The sequence below is a fragment of the Falco punctatus genome (assembly GCF_963210335.1).
Source record: "Falco punctatus genome assembly, chromosome: 11".
Taxonomy (NCBI): Eukaryota; Metazoa; Chordata; class Aves; order Falconiformes; family Falconidae; genus Falco; species Falco punctatus.
The window spans coordinates 13993032-14013277 of record NC_137591.1 but is presented as its reverse complement, the minus strand read 5'-3'; the positions used below and the strand labels follow the sequence as shown (position 1 = coordinate 14013277).

Sequence of the window (20246 nt, the reverse complement as noted above, 5' to 3'; positions counted from 1 at the left end):
GGAATCGCTCTGGTTAGTGCCACAGGTGGGGATCTCGCCAGCTCACCAAGCACTGCCTGCGTCATACCACCTACATGTGCCCGCATCATGACCGCAAGCCACGCCAGCCACCCTTAGCTTGGGGGGTTCTGCATTTATCCAGGTGTCTGGCTGAATCACTTTTTGACTTCCAAGACTAGAAACACCAATATTTGGCTTTTTGGTGGATCACTGGCCTATGTGTTGAAAATTTATTGATGCTGTGAACCATTTAACGGAGGCAAAGTTAATCAGGTTGACAAAATCTGTTTAAATTGGACAGCTCTAAAGCTGTTCCCATGCCTTTTTTTAAATGTATATAATAAATTTTGTAATAGTTGTTTTTCACTGGATTTCAGGGAGCAAATGCCGATTTCAAGGTGACTAACTAGTATAAAAACTCCTGCTATATTAATATTGCATTAGATTTCAAGAATTAAGCAAATGCGAGTTTTAGATAGAGTTATATGAGCAACAGTTGTTTCACTGAAGTATTTTATTTAATATACACAGCTGCAGTTCATTTAGGCAACAGAAAGTTCACAATTACACTTACTCTGACACTTGATTTGACACATTTAGTTTGATATAAACCAGAGACTACAAAAGTGAAGTATAATAATCATTTAGAACACATTAAAAGTGAGAATATTATTACAACTAAATTACAAATGATATAAACATTTGATTCTCATATAATCCCTACACATTCAACATTTCTTATCTTAGTACAGTTATGGCAGAAGAAGATGGCTTTTAAATTCAGCTTGTTCTTATTAGCATGGAAAGTGGCATTCAAAACTACTTGAAAATGTAGAGGTTATAAACTAAATTCTGATTTTCATTATGAATTCACTAAAGCAGAATTGCATTATCCTGTCACTGCTTTGGTGCAGCTCTGGCACTTGTGTAAAGGTGGTGGACTTTTGAGATTCTTAAGCCACCTGTCTGGTTACCCACCTTCTAGCTGATGAGTATAAAACTTCAGTTATAAGAGAACTGATTCCAGTTCCGTGTTAAAGGGAGACAGCTATCTCCTATTCAAATTCATAGCTGTGCCTCTAGAGTTAGGAAGGACAGAATATATGAATGCTTTTTGGGAAAGGTTCCAGAAAGACCCAGAGGAGATCAAAAGCCTACCCACACTTACCTGCACTTTTCCCTCTTCCTCTCTCTTTTCCCCTCCCTTTCCCTCTCTATTTCTTTCTTCCTTTCTTAACTGTTTCTGAATCAAATGGTTTTTAGTGGTATCTTACAGCAGCCAGATACTGTAATTCTTATTTCGGATGGGAAATACATCAGTTCAGTTTCCTGCCTGTCTCTATGGACTTTCGAGAGCTCCATGAGTGCTCCTGTTTTAAAGAGATACATTTGTTCAAGACAGGTATTATCAGGTTCTTACCCATTTTCTAAATATTTCAGTGTTTCATTAGACCTTTTTCATTCTTCTGTTTAAAAAACACACCCTTTCAGTTTCAACAGAAGACTGACTTTTAAATGATCCAGAAACATTATAATCTCATGTGCAAATGCTGTTGCACTTTCTTCAAGAGCTTTTTATAAATAATATGAAAATTGCTTACTTAAATAACCATCTACTTCTGTGAAAAAGTGCATTTCTTATTTTTTGTGATCAATGTTAAGGTACAATTTTCTTCACATCATTTTATGAGACCAGACAAAGCACAGCAGTTTCTTTTGACACATTGCACCCTCCGGGTAGTACATTTGCTGTGGAATGTGCCATTTACCCTGTTACCTCTATTTCCAGCTATTCCTATTGATTCTGAACCCAACGAGACACCTTACTGTACCATATAATTTAATTCATAGACTTGCAAAAAGCTGCCAAAATACAGATACTTTTGAGCAGATGAGTATGTTTAAGCTAAGTCAGATGGGTGAAAAAGCTTCACATTCCAGTATTGAAGACATACTTTACAGAGAAAAAAAAGTATAGCATGGAGCACGGTGCCAAGTTCAGCAACATGAATGGTGGAAATAGACCAACAGCAGTGTTTGGAATTTCTGTTTTATTACACATAGAAGTATACTTTTTTAATTTTTTTTAAATAAACTATAATCAGTTGGCATTTCACACAAGTCACATGACACATTTTCATCATTTTCGTATTTATCAGATGAGTACAACAAAGGAGCAAAATGTCAGCTTCAGTAAAGCCTACGGAGTTACACAGGCCTTCCTTTTCAAATATCATTATTTTGGGTTGCGTTTGCAGCAAAGGTTGGAATGTTTCTAATCAAAGTTTATTTCAATATGCCAGATTTTAACAACATGCTTCTCAAGTACCTGAATAATTAGAATTACTCTGTAATTACTTATTCTGTATTACTTGACCCAGGATTCCTGTGGGCTGGCTTTATGTGGCAAAGCATATATGAGTAGTTTAAGAGCCTAAGCTAACTATGAAACATTGTTTCAGTTTACAGAAATTCAAAGATTACAGATCACCATTATCTATTACCTCTATCACAGGAAAAGACATTACTGCAAGTTCCCTTATGCCTTCTTACTGTGCCGTGCTCCTACCTAAAGTTCCGGGTGCCATACCCTGAGCCACAGTTTTCAATTGCACATACATGGCCACAATCGCTTAGATTTCCTCTTAAATAGACACCTAACTTCCTACAAGGAAGGGAGGAAGACTGAAATGCTTTTCATTATAAAACACAGCTTTTGATTCTGTTTCATGATCGACAAATCCCATCATACACCCTTATTTAAAAATATATTTTCAAATGCTACATATGAACTGAGAATGGTATTAGTATACCTACTACCACCATATAAAGTAGTATCAGTTTAAAAAAAATAATAAGAGTTTTAAATTAATTGGTGAAGCTACCATAGCTTTTTGAATATAAATAAGTGCTCTCAAACACCTTCACGATGTTTAGATGTTTTAAAACAAAATAAAGTAAAAACTGCATACTGCAAGTCATTCCTGCCCAAATGGTGGCTGCATTTCCTCCATCGCTCTATTACACTGTAGTACAAAATGACTGCTTACACCCACGCAACTGTAATTTCAGGGCAGTGGCAACAAGTTCATTTTGTGAGTGCGATTACTTTACTGCATGTGTGTCACATGAATCAGAGACTGCACATACCCCAGTCAAAACACCTTCTAGATCTAGACACACAATGATTTGGAGACTCCGTAATGAACATTTTGTACTATAAGCCTTTAAAGGAAACAACTCCATCAGCTTCACTTACAAATTATCTGTGCAAAAGTACAGTATTGCATAAATAAACTTTACCCAAATGTTACAGAAAAAAGCTTTGGGATACATTAAGTATAAATACAGTGACAACTGAGCTGCAAATTTAATTTAGGTACATACAATAATACGCTCACCTGTTCTTTTCATAGATGTACATTTAACCTCCCTGAGTCCTTTTCCATACTTAGCAATATAATACATTTTCAGATGCTTGCTTGGTAACAGCAATGATAGCTTCGGCATTAGAGAGAAAGGTGGGAAGGAGTATGTCAAAGTGCACTCCATTTTATTTGTCATGGATTTTAAGCTTACTGTACTTTTGCTTCTAAGAGCCCGCTGGTCATGACATGCCCGTGGCCGCTTACGCAAGCACTGACATGTCTTAGTGAATCTGCTCCAAGATAGGCCATTAAAAGTTCAATGTGTCTGATTAATAATTGCATAAGATCTTCAGCCAAACTCTCAATAGTTGAGTATCTCACCTTTTCAAAATCAAAAATGTCTTTGAGGAAGAAAAGCACTTGATCCTAGTGGGGAAAAAAAGGAAAAATTTGTATTCACTTACAAGAAGAAAAAAAGGTATGCAATGCTAGCTATTCCTTTTACACATTTCCTAAAAACATCCATTTATGTATTCTTTTGGTGCTAAGATAGAAGTGCACTAAAACAGACTTTGTAGAACAGTTCTAGGCTTAAAATTTTTAATATGAAAACATTTATTTTCATGGTTTCTTACTACTAGTCTAAATCTTAGGAAGTGTATGTTTATAAATAAACCCCTCATTTCTGTTAACATGGAAGATTTTTTTTTTTTTTTTAAATAAGGTAAGTGGTAATTAAAAAAAAGTTGCAAACCTTGAAGAAGCAGCATAGGTCATAATGGGAATTTCTGGGGCCTAAAAAGCCCCATGCCAAAACAGGGCTGATATGTTCACATATAGCATAGAAATGTGCAAAAAATCCATCAGGCACCTAGTGATGTAAAAAACGTAGACAAAAATTACACAAGAAATTTAGTATAAATCTCTATTATATAAAATGAAATCTTTAGAAAAGCCTGAAACACCTACTACTGCAGGGCTGTGGTAACTTGAACTTCTTTAAGTTACAGCTCAACTGTACCAAACAAGTGTAATGATTTTTTTTTAGAAAATTTTTTACTTCAGTAAAAAAAACAAACTTTTACAGTTTTTACTTCAGCGGTACTTTGCATTTTAAATATTTTAAGATTAATAGGCATAAGTCCAGAAAGATCATGAACAATCTATTTTGACTCCCGTTTGACAGATCAGATTACTTCATTCAGTTATTCCTGTTTGAGTCCCTATACACTACGTATAGCTGAAACTTGCAAAAAAGCAAGCAAACTGCACAGTTTTGAATGGAAAAAAACGCTGGCCATAAGTCAGAGAAATTAGTCGCCACTTTTAACTGGACGTCACTAGGTTGAAAATCTTTCAGCTAACACATTTTGCTAAAAAACCTGGTATTACGGCCCTATGAGCTACATTTCTGCAGTTGGCAGCCTCTTGTCTAACTAACATGTCTACAGGATTAAGAGGCTCTTTGTAACTTATTTGCCACAGTTACAGAACTTCTAATTCTTAGGAACCCATCAGTAACTTTGGTCCACATAATTTGGAAGGCAACTTACCTTCATTTGCTGTCTTTTCTGCTTCAGTACTGACCAACAGCTTGAAGCAACAGCCTACATGTAAAAAAAAAAAAAAAAAAAAAAGCCCCAAATCCTGTGTAACTTCACTGTAGGAGAAATTATATTTCATCTCAAAAGAAGTGATCTGAAAAATACTGTATTTCTATGTTTTGGGGATTTGTATTTTTTCAGTTTCAATCTTGTGATAACACTCTATGTAAAACTATAAAATCTGATACAAGTAACTAATTTTATACATAGTTCATATTTGTTGTTTTCAGATCTTTGTAACATTTTCTTCAGTTTGATTCAAATGTCATTTCGCATCCTTGACTGATTTTACAGTTTCAACAGTTAGCAACGTTCCCTGGGTTTAACTGAGGACCAGGTCTCTTGTATACCAAAGTGTGTGCTCAGACATAAGTAACTATTTTGGGTATTAAATAGCATGTGAACACATTGAGATGTCCTTTTTCATTTTAGCAAAAACATTCTTGCAATAGCTTTAGATTCAGCTAAGGAGTTTTGTCCAAATATGGACCCGTGAAATACAATATACTGATATCAGTATTAGGCTTTTTCTTTTCATAGCTTGTAAGTATCCTCATCTGACCCTCCTTCAGTACTGCAAGATAATTTACTGCTTGCAAAACACAGTGTTATCACATAACTACAAAAATAAATATATGCATGTTACCTTTTTTTCCTGTAGAAGGAATATTTAAATTGAGGCAAAAATAAAAAGGAAAACTGGCAGTTTATAGATATAAATGGGTGAAGTGACAGTAGGACCTCTACCAGCTGACCCTGGCAGTAGCCGCTATGTCTGTAACAGAGATGAGATCTCATTTGACAAATAAAGAGGCACATACAAAAAAGCATGAAATATTATCAGTATCAGAATGCCTGTATTGTATTAATTTACTTGTGTTTGCTTGCAACTTTGTGCCTTATTGCTAAATCTCTGGTGTACGAGCAAAACCCTGTATCTAGTATGTACGATGTGGCTAAGAGAATCTTCCCTTCTAGAATTCTACTTCCTCAAAAAAACCTTCATTTTTGCAGTACAAGTTACAGTATTTTCTCCAATACATTCAATCATTCTATATATTTTGGGCCCAGACTTGTAGCTTTTAAACTGTTATTATGAAAAACCTGATAATACAATATGCTTATTTTTTCTTAGGAATATTTCAGGTACATATTCAGTTACATTGGAAGCTGAATTGGATATTACAGTGAAGGATGGTGTAGTTTCTTTGCTTCAAAATTAATGCTATTATCAAGACAATATACACAGTCTTTATACTGTACTTGTTGGGATTTATTCTCATTTTTAAATTGTGCTTTAAGTACATAAAGCACAGATTGCTGGAAGAACAGTTTTGACATATACAGAAATTTTATATCAGAATGCTCACACCAATGCTGTATTGATCATACCATCTACTTATTGTAACATAGTACAGAATAATGATTATCCAATATATACATAAATACTTACAGTTTCTTTAAAAGAGGAATTTAGCCAGCGGTTATTTACTACATTCTGTATGGATATTGGTGGGTTTTCTAAATCTTCAAATGAATCCACTAATATGAAGTCCAGAACGACATCATAAAAATTCAGGTGTTTCACCTATATTAAATCAGAACATGATCTAAGTAACCTAGTTGCTCTTTCAGCAGTGGAATTCAACACACACCATATTCTAACTCTGTATTAACATGTGGATTTATAAATGGTTTTAACTATTATTAAAGATACTTTGTCAGTAAAGGAGAAGTTAAAAAAATATGATGCACTTTCTGGTACTAAACTGTAGTGGTGGATGCCATTTCCCTAAATCAGCAATGTAAACAAAAAAAAGTTGCCTTTCCCACAATTCTGAACTGTAAAAATTTATTTTTAGATGCTATAGTTTGCATAAAAGCACTTTTCAGAAATTCAGACTCACTCCTCTAGCAGCAAGTTCCATTTCAGTATTATCCCAGTGATCTGTTTGCTCCAAAAAATATATCATTTCATCAAAGACATCTTCAAATTTCTTTGGATTCTGTAAAGTAAAAGCAATGAGTATCAAGCAAACTTAACAAAAGAGATTATTTATTTACATTGGAAAGCGAATTCTGGTAGGAGTTACATTAAAAATAAAACATTAGTTAAAAAAGGCTTTTACCTTTCGTGCTTTCGCAATTAAAGCAGACAAAATTTTTCTTCCACTTTCAGCAAGAAATATTCTGTTTGCTGTTTCTGAAAGAACTATCTAGAAAAGGTTTCAGAAAATAGACATAGTCATTTACAGGTTATATTAAGTGACCCTAAACATTTCTATCAAATTTAGTATAATTATAACCACCACTACAGTAGGCAAGTTCCTACTAAGCCTTTGGTGTAAAGGTTCCAAAGCTAATCACAGAATCGGGACTCCTCTGCAAACACATCCCATTTTAGAATTATAGACATGTAAAAGCAACAAGAACATATTTAATTACAGAGTATGTTACAAATACACTTGCACAGGTAGTACATTGAAAGTTTCAAAGCCAGGTACTTTAGGCTTAACAAGACAGACAAACAAATCACTACTATGTACCTGAAAAGCTTGTCGAATACAATGAAGCTTAGCAAGGAAGTCACTGTCTCCTAGACATTCAAACATTTCAGTCCTATATAAAATAGAAAAGTTTTCAAAGACCATTAAAAAAGAAGCACAAGAAAATTCATAAGTCTAATTCCTAGAAAAAATACTTAGTACAAGTAACTTCTAAAAGATTAGTTCTATATAGAACATTTAACTTTAATTCTTGCTTTTCTTGGAAATAATTAAGTAGACATAAATCAATACCTTAACACTCGTGAATAAATTTTGCCTTCCTCTGCTAAGTGCATAGCTTCTTCATACAGTGGGCAATGGCAAAGGGAATCTAGGCCATACGTGTTACAAATCTCTCTGTGCTCTGTAAGCTGAAAAAAAAGATTTTTTTGAAGTTCAATAAAGAGCTTGCTAGCATAATTTTTGTAAAGATAGAACAAATTAGATGTTTTCCTGACATTTTACTGAAAGATGTATCCTTTCCTGCATCTGCTTAAAAAAAAAAAAAAAGGGCACCACTCAACTCATAAACAGAAGAGAAACACCACATTATTAGCAAGACTGTTACTGTGTAACTTTTAAAATCAGAAAGCTACAGTTTCAGGTTTCAAGTTTCAGAAGTTTAATTAATAAAATGGCGGCATCTTGGTTTTAATTTGCCTAGTTAATTCTAATGGGTCTCAAAGCTGTTTAAAAAAGTAATTGTCAGGACACAAAGTACAGAATGCTTGTGTCAAGCAAATCTTTAGGAAGCTGGAAATAGCAGCATCCTCCCACCCTTGTTTTTGTTTTGATGGTAAATATGTCTGCTAGTCACCAAAGCAAATCGTATGAAGCATGACCACCCAGCATTTTACTACAGGCTTCCCCAAAAGGTTTTAATTATCAGCACTTTTAATTCTGTGGTTATCATATAAATTAACGTGAACTCAGGGACAGTTTTAGAGCAAGAAAAGCCCAAAACAGATTAAGAAATGAAAGCACATAAATAATACGGAGAACTTCTGTTTACAGGGTATCACATGTAATCCACAAGACAATAGCTAGCTACAATTTCTACTACAAACAATACATAATATTATTAATGATCCAATAAAATTAAAAAAATAAAAATCAGAGGCTTACACATCTTTCAGTGTAGCTAATAACCAGAAAATTAATTCTTTTTTAAATTTTTTTTTCTTTTTTTTAATATCCTGCATGGGGGAAACAAACATGTGCTTCTAGGCTATAAAAACGGAGCCTAGAAACATCTTTAAAAATAATTCTCACAGTAATCGAACTATATAAAAATAGTTACCCTGGATTTTAGAAAGATTTTAAAAAAAAACAGATTAAAAAATAACTTTTATTTTAAACTTTCATTAATATTTTCAAACAAATATATGCTGAAAAGTTTTCCCCCTGACTGAGGAGATACAGGTAAGTGCATAAGGACAGCCCGTGTGCTTCCAGTGGGTCTTCTCCACAGATTGTAGTTGAGCCAACCACAGCAACAAGTTTGGCCAAGTAGCCTTGCCTGATGAAGGTAAGAATATAAGCACGTGCTGATACCTGTTTTGGTCCATGTAAACATATAAGTACATGAGTAAGTTATAGAGACGTCAGTACAGAGCTGGTGTTCTGACAAGCATCGCATGTTGTTAGATGATATGGATTTGTAGGAACTTACACTGACGTTTTCAATCACTCAAACCACTATTCTTTTACTGTAAGCAAATACATACAATACCTTTCGTAAAATTATGTTGAATTTTAGATTTCATTGTTTGGGTAAATATATACATATATATACACACACACACATATATATACTGCTATAGTTAGAACAGGTATAAACAAGAAAAAGTGAAAAATCTTTACTCCAGAATTCGTTTTTCTATATTATGGTTAAGAAAGTAGTAACTGGGGAAAAAACAAACATATTTTCTGAAATAAAGACCAAAGCAGAACGCAAGTAATATACTAATTTTTTTCTGTCTCGATTAAGCTATTACTGAAGCCATAAAACATTCTATATACTTCATTTAATTTGCAAAGCATGAGAAGAAATAGGTTGTGAACATACGTGCACTTTATAAACAGCTGTCCCTCTCTTAGAGGTTACAACTTCTGCGGTAAAAGGGATTATATTAGTTTTCTCTCATGAACTTCAGGCAAATCATCTTCTTCAGATATTTAGACAAACTGCCTGACAGTGACTGAAGTGTCACTTGTGTGATTTTCAGTTAGACGCAGGTAATCTCCACCCGCTGCCAGCAAGCCTGAGATGGTAACATTTTTCGCACATGAAGATGCTTCATCATAGCCTTTGTGATTACAGATCAGCACAGAATCTGATACCCGGGAGTGGGGCTAGCCCCTTGATTATATTCAGCTGCTTTTTTTGTTTTCTTTTACACTTCCTCTTATGCTCAGATGAAATAAAATAGCTGTGTTACTGTTGTAATGCATATTATTGAGCTCAAACAAAGAGAGAGGTTAAGTAACTGGCTACTAAACAGAAGGAAAAGGTATAACTATTCTTCTACTGAGAAGATGGTTTTGATTACAGATTGAAGTTTGTTCCAACCAGTAACATTTGGAAAGTGGGTGCAAATTCCTCTGTCGCTGACTTCTCTTACTCTTAGCATGCATAAAGAGAAGAGGAGGAAAAACAAACCGAAAACCAGAAACCAAAATGACCTCTAAGTTTAACTAGAAAAGGTGATTTCCAGACAAGCTCTGAAGCTGCACTGTAATGGTCCTGAAGTCATCATGGATTTTCTTTTGATGCTTTCTAGTATTTAAAAATAAATTTATATACAAATATTTTATATGTAAATATAAACACATATATATATATATGTAACATATAGTATTACATTTTAAATGGTCTTGCAAACATTCAGTAATGGCCATTCTTTTTGAGATGAAATAAGGTGAAAGCTTGCCTATATAAACATCCTGGTTTAAAGTAAAATTAGTTGAAGATGCTCTGAACATGCATCCACGCTTCTAACATAGCACAGTCCAGCTATTAGAAGAATAGGCAAATCATTACAATGTTTAACAACACGCAGAGCGTACAACATTTTCTAGATAAAAACTTCTCAAGCTGACATCAAAAGGTAAATTAACTCTTTGTTGTAAAGCCTCCAAGGACTTGTTACCTTTGAGGAAAAAGATGGAGAGAAAGGTTAGTTTTGTATGAGATGGTTCACTATATCTACTTTATATGAATTTGTGTATACATTCATGATATGTACTCAGGTACCTGCTTTTTACCCTATCCACTGTGTAACTTTCCTCAGCAGTGGTTCAGTATTTACCAGAAGTTCACAGAAAGCCCCAGCATCCTGCATCTTGCCATTACAGGTAAGTTGGACTCTCGGAAGCTTCTTGAGTCCCTTCTTGCCATTCCACAGCAAACACTTCTTTGCACAGCCACTGCCATTTTGAAACTCTTTAAGACACCACTAAGGATGAAAAAGTGCTCCATGCACAGCTAATGAAAGTGCTGCTAGCTGCAAGTAACACAGAGTCTTGTGATGATGGACCTGACATGTCAGCCTCTAGGTGTCTGCTATTTCATCAGTATCATGTGGGGTTACATGAGGAAGAATATGAAAATGCACACAAAGAGCTGAAAAGATGAATCACCCTATAGCAGCACCCTAATCTTGTAATGCTTTACTTCTACCTGTTCAAGGCTCAAGAAAGAGATAGTAGTTGTTGCACATTTATGATGATGTGCAGTGAATACCGAACTTCGTTTTGTTGAAATAAGCACGTGCCTTCAACACTCCAAAGCTTGTAGTGGTAACTTGTGCCTCTCCACACAGTGCTGCAAAGCAGCCTCTGAAGATTACAACATGGATTGGTTTTGTTCAGATGATCATCAGTTTCCTCTGGGCAGCTTTAAGGCAGCACCTGCTAGTAGAGATGCTGAAACCATTGTTGTAGAGCATCAAACCTCTGCAACTTGCAGTAGTTTTTAAGCCTGGGATTCCCTGACTGCTTTGGCCTAATAGAACAGTCAGTATTCTTATTTGACACCCGCAAGCTGTTTCTTAATAAACAGAAAAAATTCTCAGCTGTGCATCAAGACCTTGTTGACTACCAAAATAACTACCTACACGAATGTAACAAAAATAAACCATGCTAGACCATTTAGAAATTCTTGCTTGCTCCCCCTAATAAAAAGGTCCATTTACTGGCACAGTCAGCATTCCTTACATCCCGAGAAACTAAGCTTATCCTATATTAAAAAGGCTGATGATCTCTTTCTCTGGATATCTGTATCTTTTAAACATTTTCTTATTTTATTTTTAAACATAAGTAGTTGCAGGATGAGTGTGAAACATGTTTTGGGAATTGGAAGATGTGATGGTGATTACTAAGTAAAACGTTTGAGATGGTACTTTATTAAAATGGTGCTTTCTTCCTAATATCTAGAAGAAAACAGGAAGGAGTTAATGTATTTTCAGGAACTCCTTCTATACTTACTTGTATAAATTATAATACGTGACATATTTTCTTTGAGGAAAGTGCACATTCAGAACATGATTTTATCTGAATTACTGCTGCAACTTTCTTAATTTTAAGTATAATGAAGAATGTGAATTCACTCTATTGTGTGCATCAGTGGTATTAGTACTCCTTGCTGGGCAGAATGATCCTGGGCTACGTGCTGTGTCTGGTACATAGGCTTTTGCCTACGTAACACCTGCATGGAGGCATTATGGTACAAAAATTAGTTCAGTGCTAATATATGGGATTTGTTACAAATGTTACATGTATTTCCTAAGAATTAGAAACTGTATAGTATAAGCAGTCAGCATATAGGAACACACTAGCTATTTAAGTCCCTGACCTAGAAATGAAAACATTTAATATACTATGAAAATACCATACATAGCTAAGGTTTCTGCTAGAGGACAAGGATCAACTCCAGATATATTTTTTTAGTATTATTTTTAAAGCCTTTAGAGCCCTATTTAATGACTTGTTGGTCTAAGTTTTCTTATTTATAACCATAGAGCAAGCAACCACAGTTGTCCTTGAAGGGGATCAAAAGGAATCTGGTTCCTGTTCTCTTCATTGCCACATGGAAAACTTTTCCCCACAATAGAATATTTTTAACTGGGGCTATATCTATCGGGATGCAGAAGACAAATAACAAAAAAAACCACAAACCAACACAAATGTAGTGTGAGGTTTGAGGAATTTGTTAGAAAGGACATAGGAATGGCAAGTGTTTCTCTAAGTGGAACAGAACTGTTCTGTTGCCTACAACAGCAGCAACATTTATTGGGAGGTAGAAAGCTTCTGATGACGATATAAATAGACAAACTTTATTACTGGATATCACACTTCACTGGCCAGCATGAAATCTTTTCAGCTTGCCCAACATAGTAGGCAGCGGTTAGTGGCACTTTAGGTACAGGTTCTTAGAAGAAACAGTATTACTGTTAGCAGAATGAAAGACTTCAGGGATTAATTTTTCCTTCTCTCTCTCTCCACATGTTTTAAAACTATAATTATGAGGCGCCTCTGTACCTCATTGAAGTTAGAATAGGAAGCTACTTATGATTTGCTACTCCGGGCATGCTAGACTACAGGACTGCTGTACATTAGTTTTTGAGGTAAGACAATAATCCATGTCAAATTGGACAGGTGATAGGAGCAGTTCAGTCACTCTTCATTCAGTTTCAGTCATTTTGAAGGTTTTGGTGCAAGTAATTACAGGCATATGGAAACTGGCGTTCTTTCCCTCTTATCAAAGCCTGCTCCTTCCCGCACTGTTTTGTTTTACTACATTTGAACTGAGAAAACGACAACTTTAGTAAAGGAACTACTGCTAAAAAAAAAAAAAAAAAAAAAGAGCAGCCAAGTGTTTATTCCTGAGTCTGAAAAATCTCCCAAGCTTTGGATTCAGTTAACATTTTAATAAAGAAAGCAGAGTTTATTTGATAATAGAACTACAGATTCAGTTCTAGCCAAGATACGAAAATAAGACATGATAAATGCATGTGCACTGACAAGGGAGAGGCAGCAATAAAGCTCACTGTCAAGGAAAGCAGGAAAGCACTTCTACTGGAAAGAGGGAAAACAAGCCAGGAAAGAGAGGGTGGAGACCTTTATCTGGCACATTCACTGCTGCATTCTTGCCAAAGGTGGTAGCTATTTTGATCACACGGTAGGTAAGACAGCAAGAATATGAAAAGGATACTAACCCTCATAAACACAAGCTGATGGCAGATGGTCTCAAATGGCTAATACCATTATTTAGCACATTATATAGTATCAACAACTTAATTAGGGCAAATGGTTGTGTTTACCGCCCTTTCTGCAGCACTTCTGAGAGCCTATGTGTGTTTAAGAACAGAAGTCTGTCTGGGCTTGGGGATAGCAACTGCCTGCCTAAATCATCTCTGTAGGATTCAGATACCTGTGTGTTGTAGGTGTCCAGACTGGCACAATTCTGTATGAGAAGTCATCAAATGCATGATCCTCAGCATCCTCTTGATTATCAGCCATAGCCAAGATGAAGTTTTGGCACACCCTACTGCTATCCTGTAGAGCTCATCAAAAGGGCATGTGACTTAAACTCTGCCAGCTGTCCCAGTTTTGCACAGTTCTTTTCTTGAAAGCCATCTTCCTATGTTTTGTCTTAATATAACACAGCACAACATTCCTGTTGCCTCCCCAAGCAGTATCTCTATCAATTCTCATCGAAACATCTATCTATGTCTTGTTTTAGGATTCTGTGTATCTTTGCTGTTATGTCTCCTGAGGATCGTGAGCTAAATTTGACTTGACTGTATTTCAGCACTGAAACATCAAAACAGCTTCTAGTCTCTAAAACCAGTCACACAAAATACTTAGTTCTGCTCCTTGGGACAGGATGCAATGTAGAAGGAAGATGAATAACTGTCAATGTACAGCTTGTAGCATGACATGATCACAAAAAATACTGCTACTTGGAAGGTGAAATTACTAGTGACTCCAGTAGGGCAAAAATCACACAGCAGTATACACACATATATGAAATCCAGATTCAAAAACTTTACTAAACATTTCTATCAGCATACAGAGTTTAAAATTGTAACTGCGATCATGGAGCACAGGATGAAAGAACAACTGCCTATTTGCCCATTAGCTGAGACAAATCCAAAGCTGGACAAGCCTCAGTCAGACCTCTAAGCCTAAAGCATTCCACTTTTTCGCCAGTGCAAGAATAAAAAAATGGAAGAAGTAGATAAGGAAGAAGCAGCTACCTGACATCACCATGTCTAGAATAAAAAAAATCTGGTATGTCGATTCTAATCAAGTTACACCAAAGTGATTACCATTCTCTACTAATAGCTGAGATATACTGGGAAGTAGTTATTACTCCTCATTGCCACAGTTATTTGCAGGACTAATTCAAAGCATTTCTCCCCCCAGAGGACTGACAAAACTTTACATCAAGGTAGCACTATATTCATAAAAGAAGACCAATTTACAGCTTTATTATACCTGCACCACACAATGATGCCCCAGTAACTATTACTAGAGAGGCTAACCAGCCCTGTAGTTTAAGATTAGTAGTTCATATTTTGATAGTGTTCTGGTTTGAACACAAAACCTCAAGTTGTTTTTGGCTTTGTTAATTTTCAGTACTCCTATCAGCTGAGATTTTTTATAGATTCTTCAATAAAATCTGAGAAAGGAAATCAGAGAGCTTTTTCTATTGGCAAAGGCTAGAACAGCTGGAAAGGAAGAGAAAATCTTCATAACTTTGTTCTGGAAGAGGGAGTTGACAGAAGTGGCTTTGAGGTATCAAAATGTGGAGAATATTTTCAGAATATGTAAAGACAATTCTGTTGCCAATTTTGACTCAAAGATTTCTTTAGCAAATACTGAGACAATTTAGTTTCAGGATAAGATGCCAATTCCACTGAGGTGATGCATCCCATTTTTCTTTTTTTGGTGTTCTATGTTTTGGTTGGTTTTTCGGTTGTTTTTATTTTTGTTTGTTTGTGGGGGTTTTTTAAGCCAAGCAACACAAGTGAGGATAATGGCTTGTTCCCATTTTCACATACCTGCAACAAACACTAGGAAAGTTCAGGGCAGGGCAGGGTGGGGTGAGGAGAGCTACAAAAGTGTACTGACTATAATGGTTTACTGCTCCTCTCAAGGGCTTGTAAGAGATGACGCAAGCTTGAATTGTGATCTTGTCCAAATTACAGGGAAGAGCAACCAGTCTCTGAAGTCATAATCTTTGTTAGGAATGAATTTTAGGCATACCCATCGCAACTTAATTTGAATTACTGAACTGGTTGTAGGAAAACAAACCATACAACAGACAGTCAAAACAATAATTGCAAAAAATGTGTATGCAATTCTCTCTCTTTTTACAACTGTCTGAGTTTAGTATCTTAGTTATAGTACATATATGAAAGCAGTATCTAACACAGAATGTATCTATTGAGACCAACTGCTTTTCCTGTAATTTGGAGAAGAGTGCTATTCAAGATCACTTTAGCTCCTGAGAGAATATAAAAGGAGATATTCCTCATTCAAATAAGTGTTTCTCTGTATAAAAATTCTTCCAAATACTTCAAGGGAGCTGTAGCAGATTTCAGCTAACAGCCAGTGTCCTGTTGTCCAAAGATTATTTCTTTATGGTGGTCTTGGAGGTATTTTCTTTGTGGTCTTATCCAAGATTAGGGAAAGTTAGATGAGGTATATTGTATCGTGCATGGAACATACTAAAATAGATAGCTGTCAATTTCTAATAATTTCCTCTCCAAAAAAGACAAAGCCTTCTTCATATTATGGTAAGGGAATAGAAAAAAAAAAAAAAAAAAAAAAAAAGAATAGAAAAATGCAGCTCATGGTGAAAGGAACCACTATAGCCTCAACTGATTGTGCTTATTCACATACGAAAATCTGGTATATTTTTTAAAACCAACTTCTTTTCAGAAGGAGCTGTGGAAACATTCTTCCAGTGCACCAAAAAAAAAAGCAAATTGATCTCAGCTTCATTACTACTTGAACTGCTAGGAAGCTGGTTACAAGTAAGCAAGGAAAGATTTTGTTTTTCCCTATAAGAAAAACATATTTTGCTTACAATAATGAGCAACAAATTGAGATCCTTCTGCTCACTGTTCAAATAGATCAATGAATCTTTAAAGAAGCAATCTTTCAGAGTCTTACCTCAGCTGTGGAAACAAAGGAGTCTGTTGATGCAATGCTTAATGTATCTCGAAGGCAGAAATCATCCGTATTATCCTTCACAGTAATGTCTGTATTTTTATCTTTCAAATTAAACAAAGAAACAACAAACACCTGATTATTAGACTATCAAGAAAATTCCATTTAGGCCTTGAAAGTGCGTTTCATATATACTTTAATGTAGTATAGTACTTCATTTGGAAGGCACAACATTGTAGTACTATGACAGTAAATTCTTTTATGACCCTCTAACATATATAAAGGTGACTGTATTTTTCTGTTTGTAAAGTGGACTTACAAATGTCATCTGCAATGAACAGAGAGAAGAAAAAATATTTCCCTAGAGGTTTTGCCTTTCCTTTAACAGGCTTCTGAAGATCTCACTATCTAAAGATAGTACTTTGCTATATTGATCTAAACCCTCTGTTGAGTTTAACTTGGCTGTATTATAGAACAAATGCTCAATGTTTTAGTAACCGAGAAATACTGTTTTAAATAAAAGTCCATTAATAAAAAACAGGTTTCAGCTTGCCTTGAACTTATTTCATTTTCTCATGTCTTTTTTCACTCGGTGGTTCTTCAAGAGAGCAAGTGAAGTTTTTAATCTTCACTGTATCCTCTTTCCTCAAAAAGCTTTTCCACTGAAATAACACATCCAGAAGCATTTACTATAATCCTACAGCTCTTAAAGCCTTTATAATAATTGATACTTCTGGCTTAAAACAATCTGCAATACAGTTTCTCTCAGTTTTCCTTTTTTTTTATTCTTGGATTTCAACTGTTGCACATATTACTAGCATACATGGTTTCATTTTCACCATACAGGAACACTTTCACAGAAGGATTATATTCATAAATCAGACTTTGGCTTGATGTGCCCCATACTACACTCTTGGTAGAGCATAGGCATTTATTTTGGGTTGCTCTACCTTCAGACATTACACATGTGTTGCTAAAAGTCTGTTTTATTTCCAACAGTCAGCAGCAACCAGCTACCCAATGTCATCCAGATCTGTTGCTACAGCAATACTTCATAAAAAACAGTATTACATAGCAAAGTGGCCAAATGCCAATATACTGGAATGGTTTACTCATCAATTGAAATGCTACACATACACATAACTATTATTTCGATGGTTGTTATGGTTTTATTAGTTACAGACTTGGAATGATAGCTCAAAAATTGCACATAACAATAAATATCTGTCTTTGAGACTATTCACTGAGGGGAAAAAATATTAAAAGTCTGGACAAAGATTTTACTAGATTGAGTTAGGCAGATTCCTACTTGTAATCACAACTTCACCAATATGCATATGAAAGTATTGGATTTTTTCAGATGATTCTTAATAATTTGTTCTTTCTTTTGACCTCTTAAAACCAAGACGGAAAGTACAGTAGCATCCAGGTTGGTTGAGAAACAATCACATACTGGAATCTAAAGAGCTGGAACAGAAAATCAAGCTGGTTTGTGAAGCATTTGCTCGAGGTCTGGTAAGAACATACGGGTAACATGATGTCTCCTTCTTATTTCTAGCTCATAATTTACATTAATCCCCTTCTAATACTACATTAAATGCTTTTCTAATATCACTTTTTCACACAAGCAATCGCTGAAACTGCAATAATACTGTTAAACATAGGGTAGTCCAGGGATATACAGCCTGGTTGCAGATTTTTCCAACCTCTCCTTTTGGCTAAGTTGTTTTCCATAATAAATTTGCAATTAAAACAATTTTTTCTACATCTCACAGTTAGAAAAGCCCTCTAGCACCTGCTTCAAGTGCAATCCAAAGAAAGTATTTTCCTGATCCTCCCAGTCTTTAGGCAACATCCAACACTAACTGTGAGAAATAAACTGCTATATTCACAAGCAGCAATGCAAATTACAAACTCCTCGGAGAGTAAAGCATGGGCCACACTTCCAAAGATCTTACTGATGGCTTTAATGGAGATGTTAAGGTAGGGACCCAACTCTTACGTACACAGAGTGCAACTGTGAAGTAGTCTCATGTATCAACTTATTCACAATCCAAGAACATCTCAACCACCCTCACAGGGAACTCCCAACTATACCACGGACTAAAGACTCAAAGCCTTCAGACGTTGTCTGATAACTACTGTGTTGCTGCTGTTACATATGAGTTTATAGCTCAGCAACAATAATATCTCTGCAAACTGATGCTGAAGTATTTAACACTAGCTTGATTACATATAAATGGGAATAATGCTATTTAATTAAAATTTATTATGTGTATATATATATATAAACAATTGGTGTAAATGAAGGAACCGCAGAGTTTCCAGCCCAGAATACCAAAGAATCAGGGGTTCTTCTGTAGTTTGCATTCAGCCTGCTACAGACTACACGAAGCTCTAGAGATAATAAGATTTTTTAATACATCTGTATTTGCTGAAGAAGTTGTAATTCCAGGTTTTCTAATATGGGCCTAAAACCTGTGACTGAGCCAGGATGCTTTTAACGTGTTAGTTGAATATGGAATATCTATATTTTCACCCAAAGAAAATTCTCACTACTATTAAAAAAGGCACAAAATTTGCACTTTATGACCAAAAAAAAAATATTAAAAAAAGGTTGGTAATGATGACTGAATTAATACCCTTGGCAAGTGATACGTGCATGCAAAGTGCAGCCTCCCCAAAGGAAACACAGAACAGCCTTGTCAGCTATTTCTGACTTTCTGGCCACCACCCCCCTAAATACTTTAAATACCCTTAGCCAAGCAGGTGCTTATCAATACTGACACTGTGCAGAGAGCACACTATTATGAAAACATTAGGGTGAAAGTTATATTACAGCTGCACTACATACCATGCAAGTACCAAGCGAACATTCTTAGACACAAGAATAGGGAAAAAAAAAAAAAAGGGGGGGGCAAAAAAAAAAAAAAAAAAAAAAAAAAGACAGCACCACAATGAGACTCCTGGAATGAACAGCTGCAAGAGGAACTGACCCACCAGTGGCTGCAACTGCTCATACAGTCATCCCTAGTTCTTATGTACTCTAATACCTTCAGGCAAGTATGTGAGCTTCAAATATACTTTACTTATTTCAGGAGCTAAGGAGTTATTTTGGGTTCATTTATATCTGTGAAAAGGATGAAGCAGAGTTTCAGATGTGATATTGACAACAGTAATTGCCATCAAGACTCTTGGTTGTAGCGCCTTAAAATGCATATGTGGTTCTAAAGTTAGACTAAGGGTATGAAAAAAATAAAGAATATGGGGTATTGCTAGAACTTGTGAAATTATCCCTATCTTTACGAGATTTTGCAAACAACTATTTATTTGAAACTAAGCAAGCTAAAAAAACCAAAATCGAACAAAGTTACCCTCACATCTATTCGCAAAATACTGATCTAGAATATATATTTGTCTTTGCTCTGATAGGTTTGTGTGGTGAGACAGACCACAAAACTAACCCTCTAAACCCCCAGAGAAAAATCTGACCTTAGAGATGGAATGGCACACCAATTAACTTTTTAGGCATTTGCCTGGGAAGT

The 20246-nt window shown here is 35.4% G+C and overlaps 1 protein-coding gene across 1 annotated transcript in view; it reads right to left on the bottom strand.

Annotated features, from left to right (window-relative positions):
- Window positions 1-496: 496 nt before the first annotated feature.
- Window positions 497-20246, bottom strand: part of MIGA1 (mitoguardin 1) — a 40726-nt gene continuing 20976 nt past the window's right edge. The window contains exons 8-16 of the mRNA XM_080406914.1: window positions 16705-16805; window positions 7771-7889; window positions 7519-7591; window positions 7102-7188; window positions 6880-6978; window positions 6426-6560; window positions 4922-4975; window positions 4123-4239; window positions 497-3794 (exon numbers count right to left, since the gene is read on the bottom strand). Of these exons, the coding sequence (XP_080263040.1) occupies window positions 3576-3794; window positions 4123-4239; window positions 4922-4975; window positions 6426-6560; window positions 6880-6978; window positions 7102-7188; window positions 7519-7591; window positions 7771-7889; window positions 16705-16805 (1004 nt within the window). The 3' untranslated portion in view covers window positions 497-3575. The remainder of the gene's footprint in view (window positions 3795-4122; window positions 4240-4921; window positions 4976-6425; window positions 6561-6879; window positions 6979-7101; window positions 7189-7518; window positions 7592-7770; window positions 7890-16704; window positions 16806-20246) is intronic.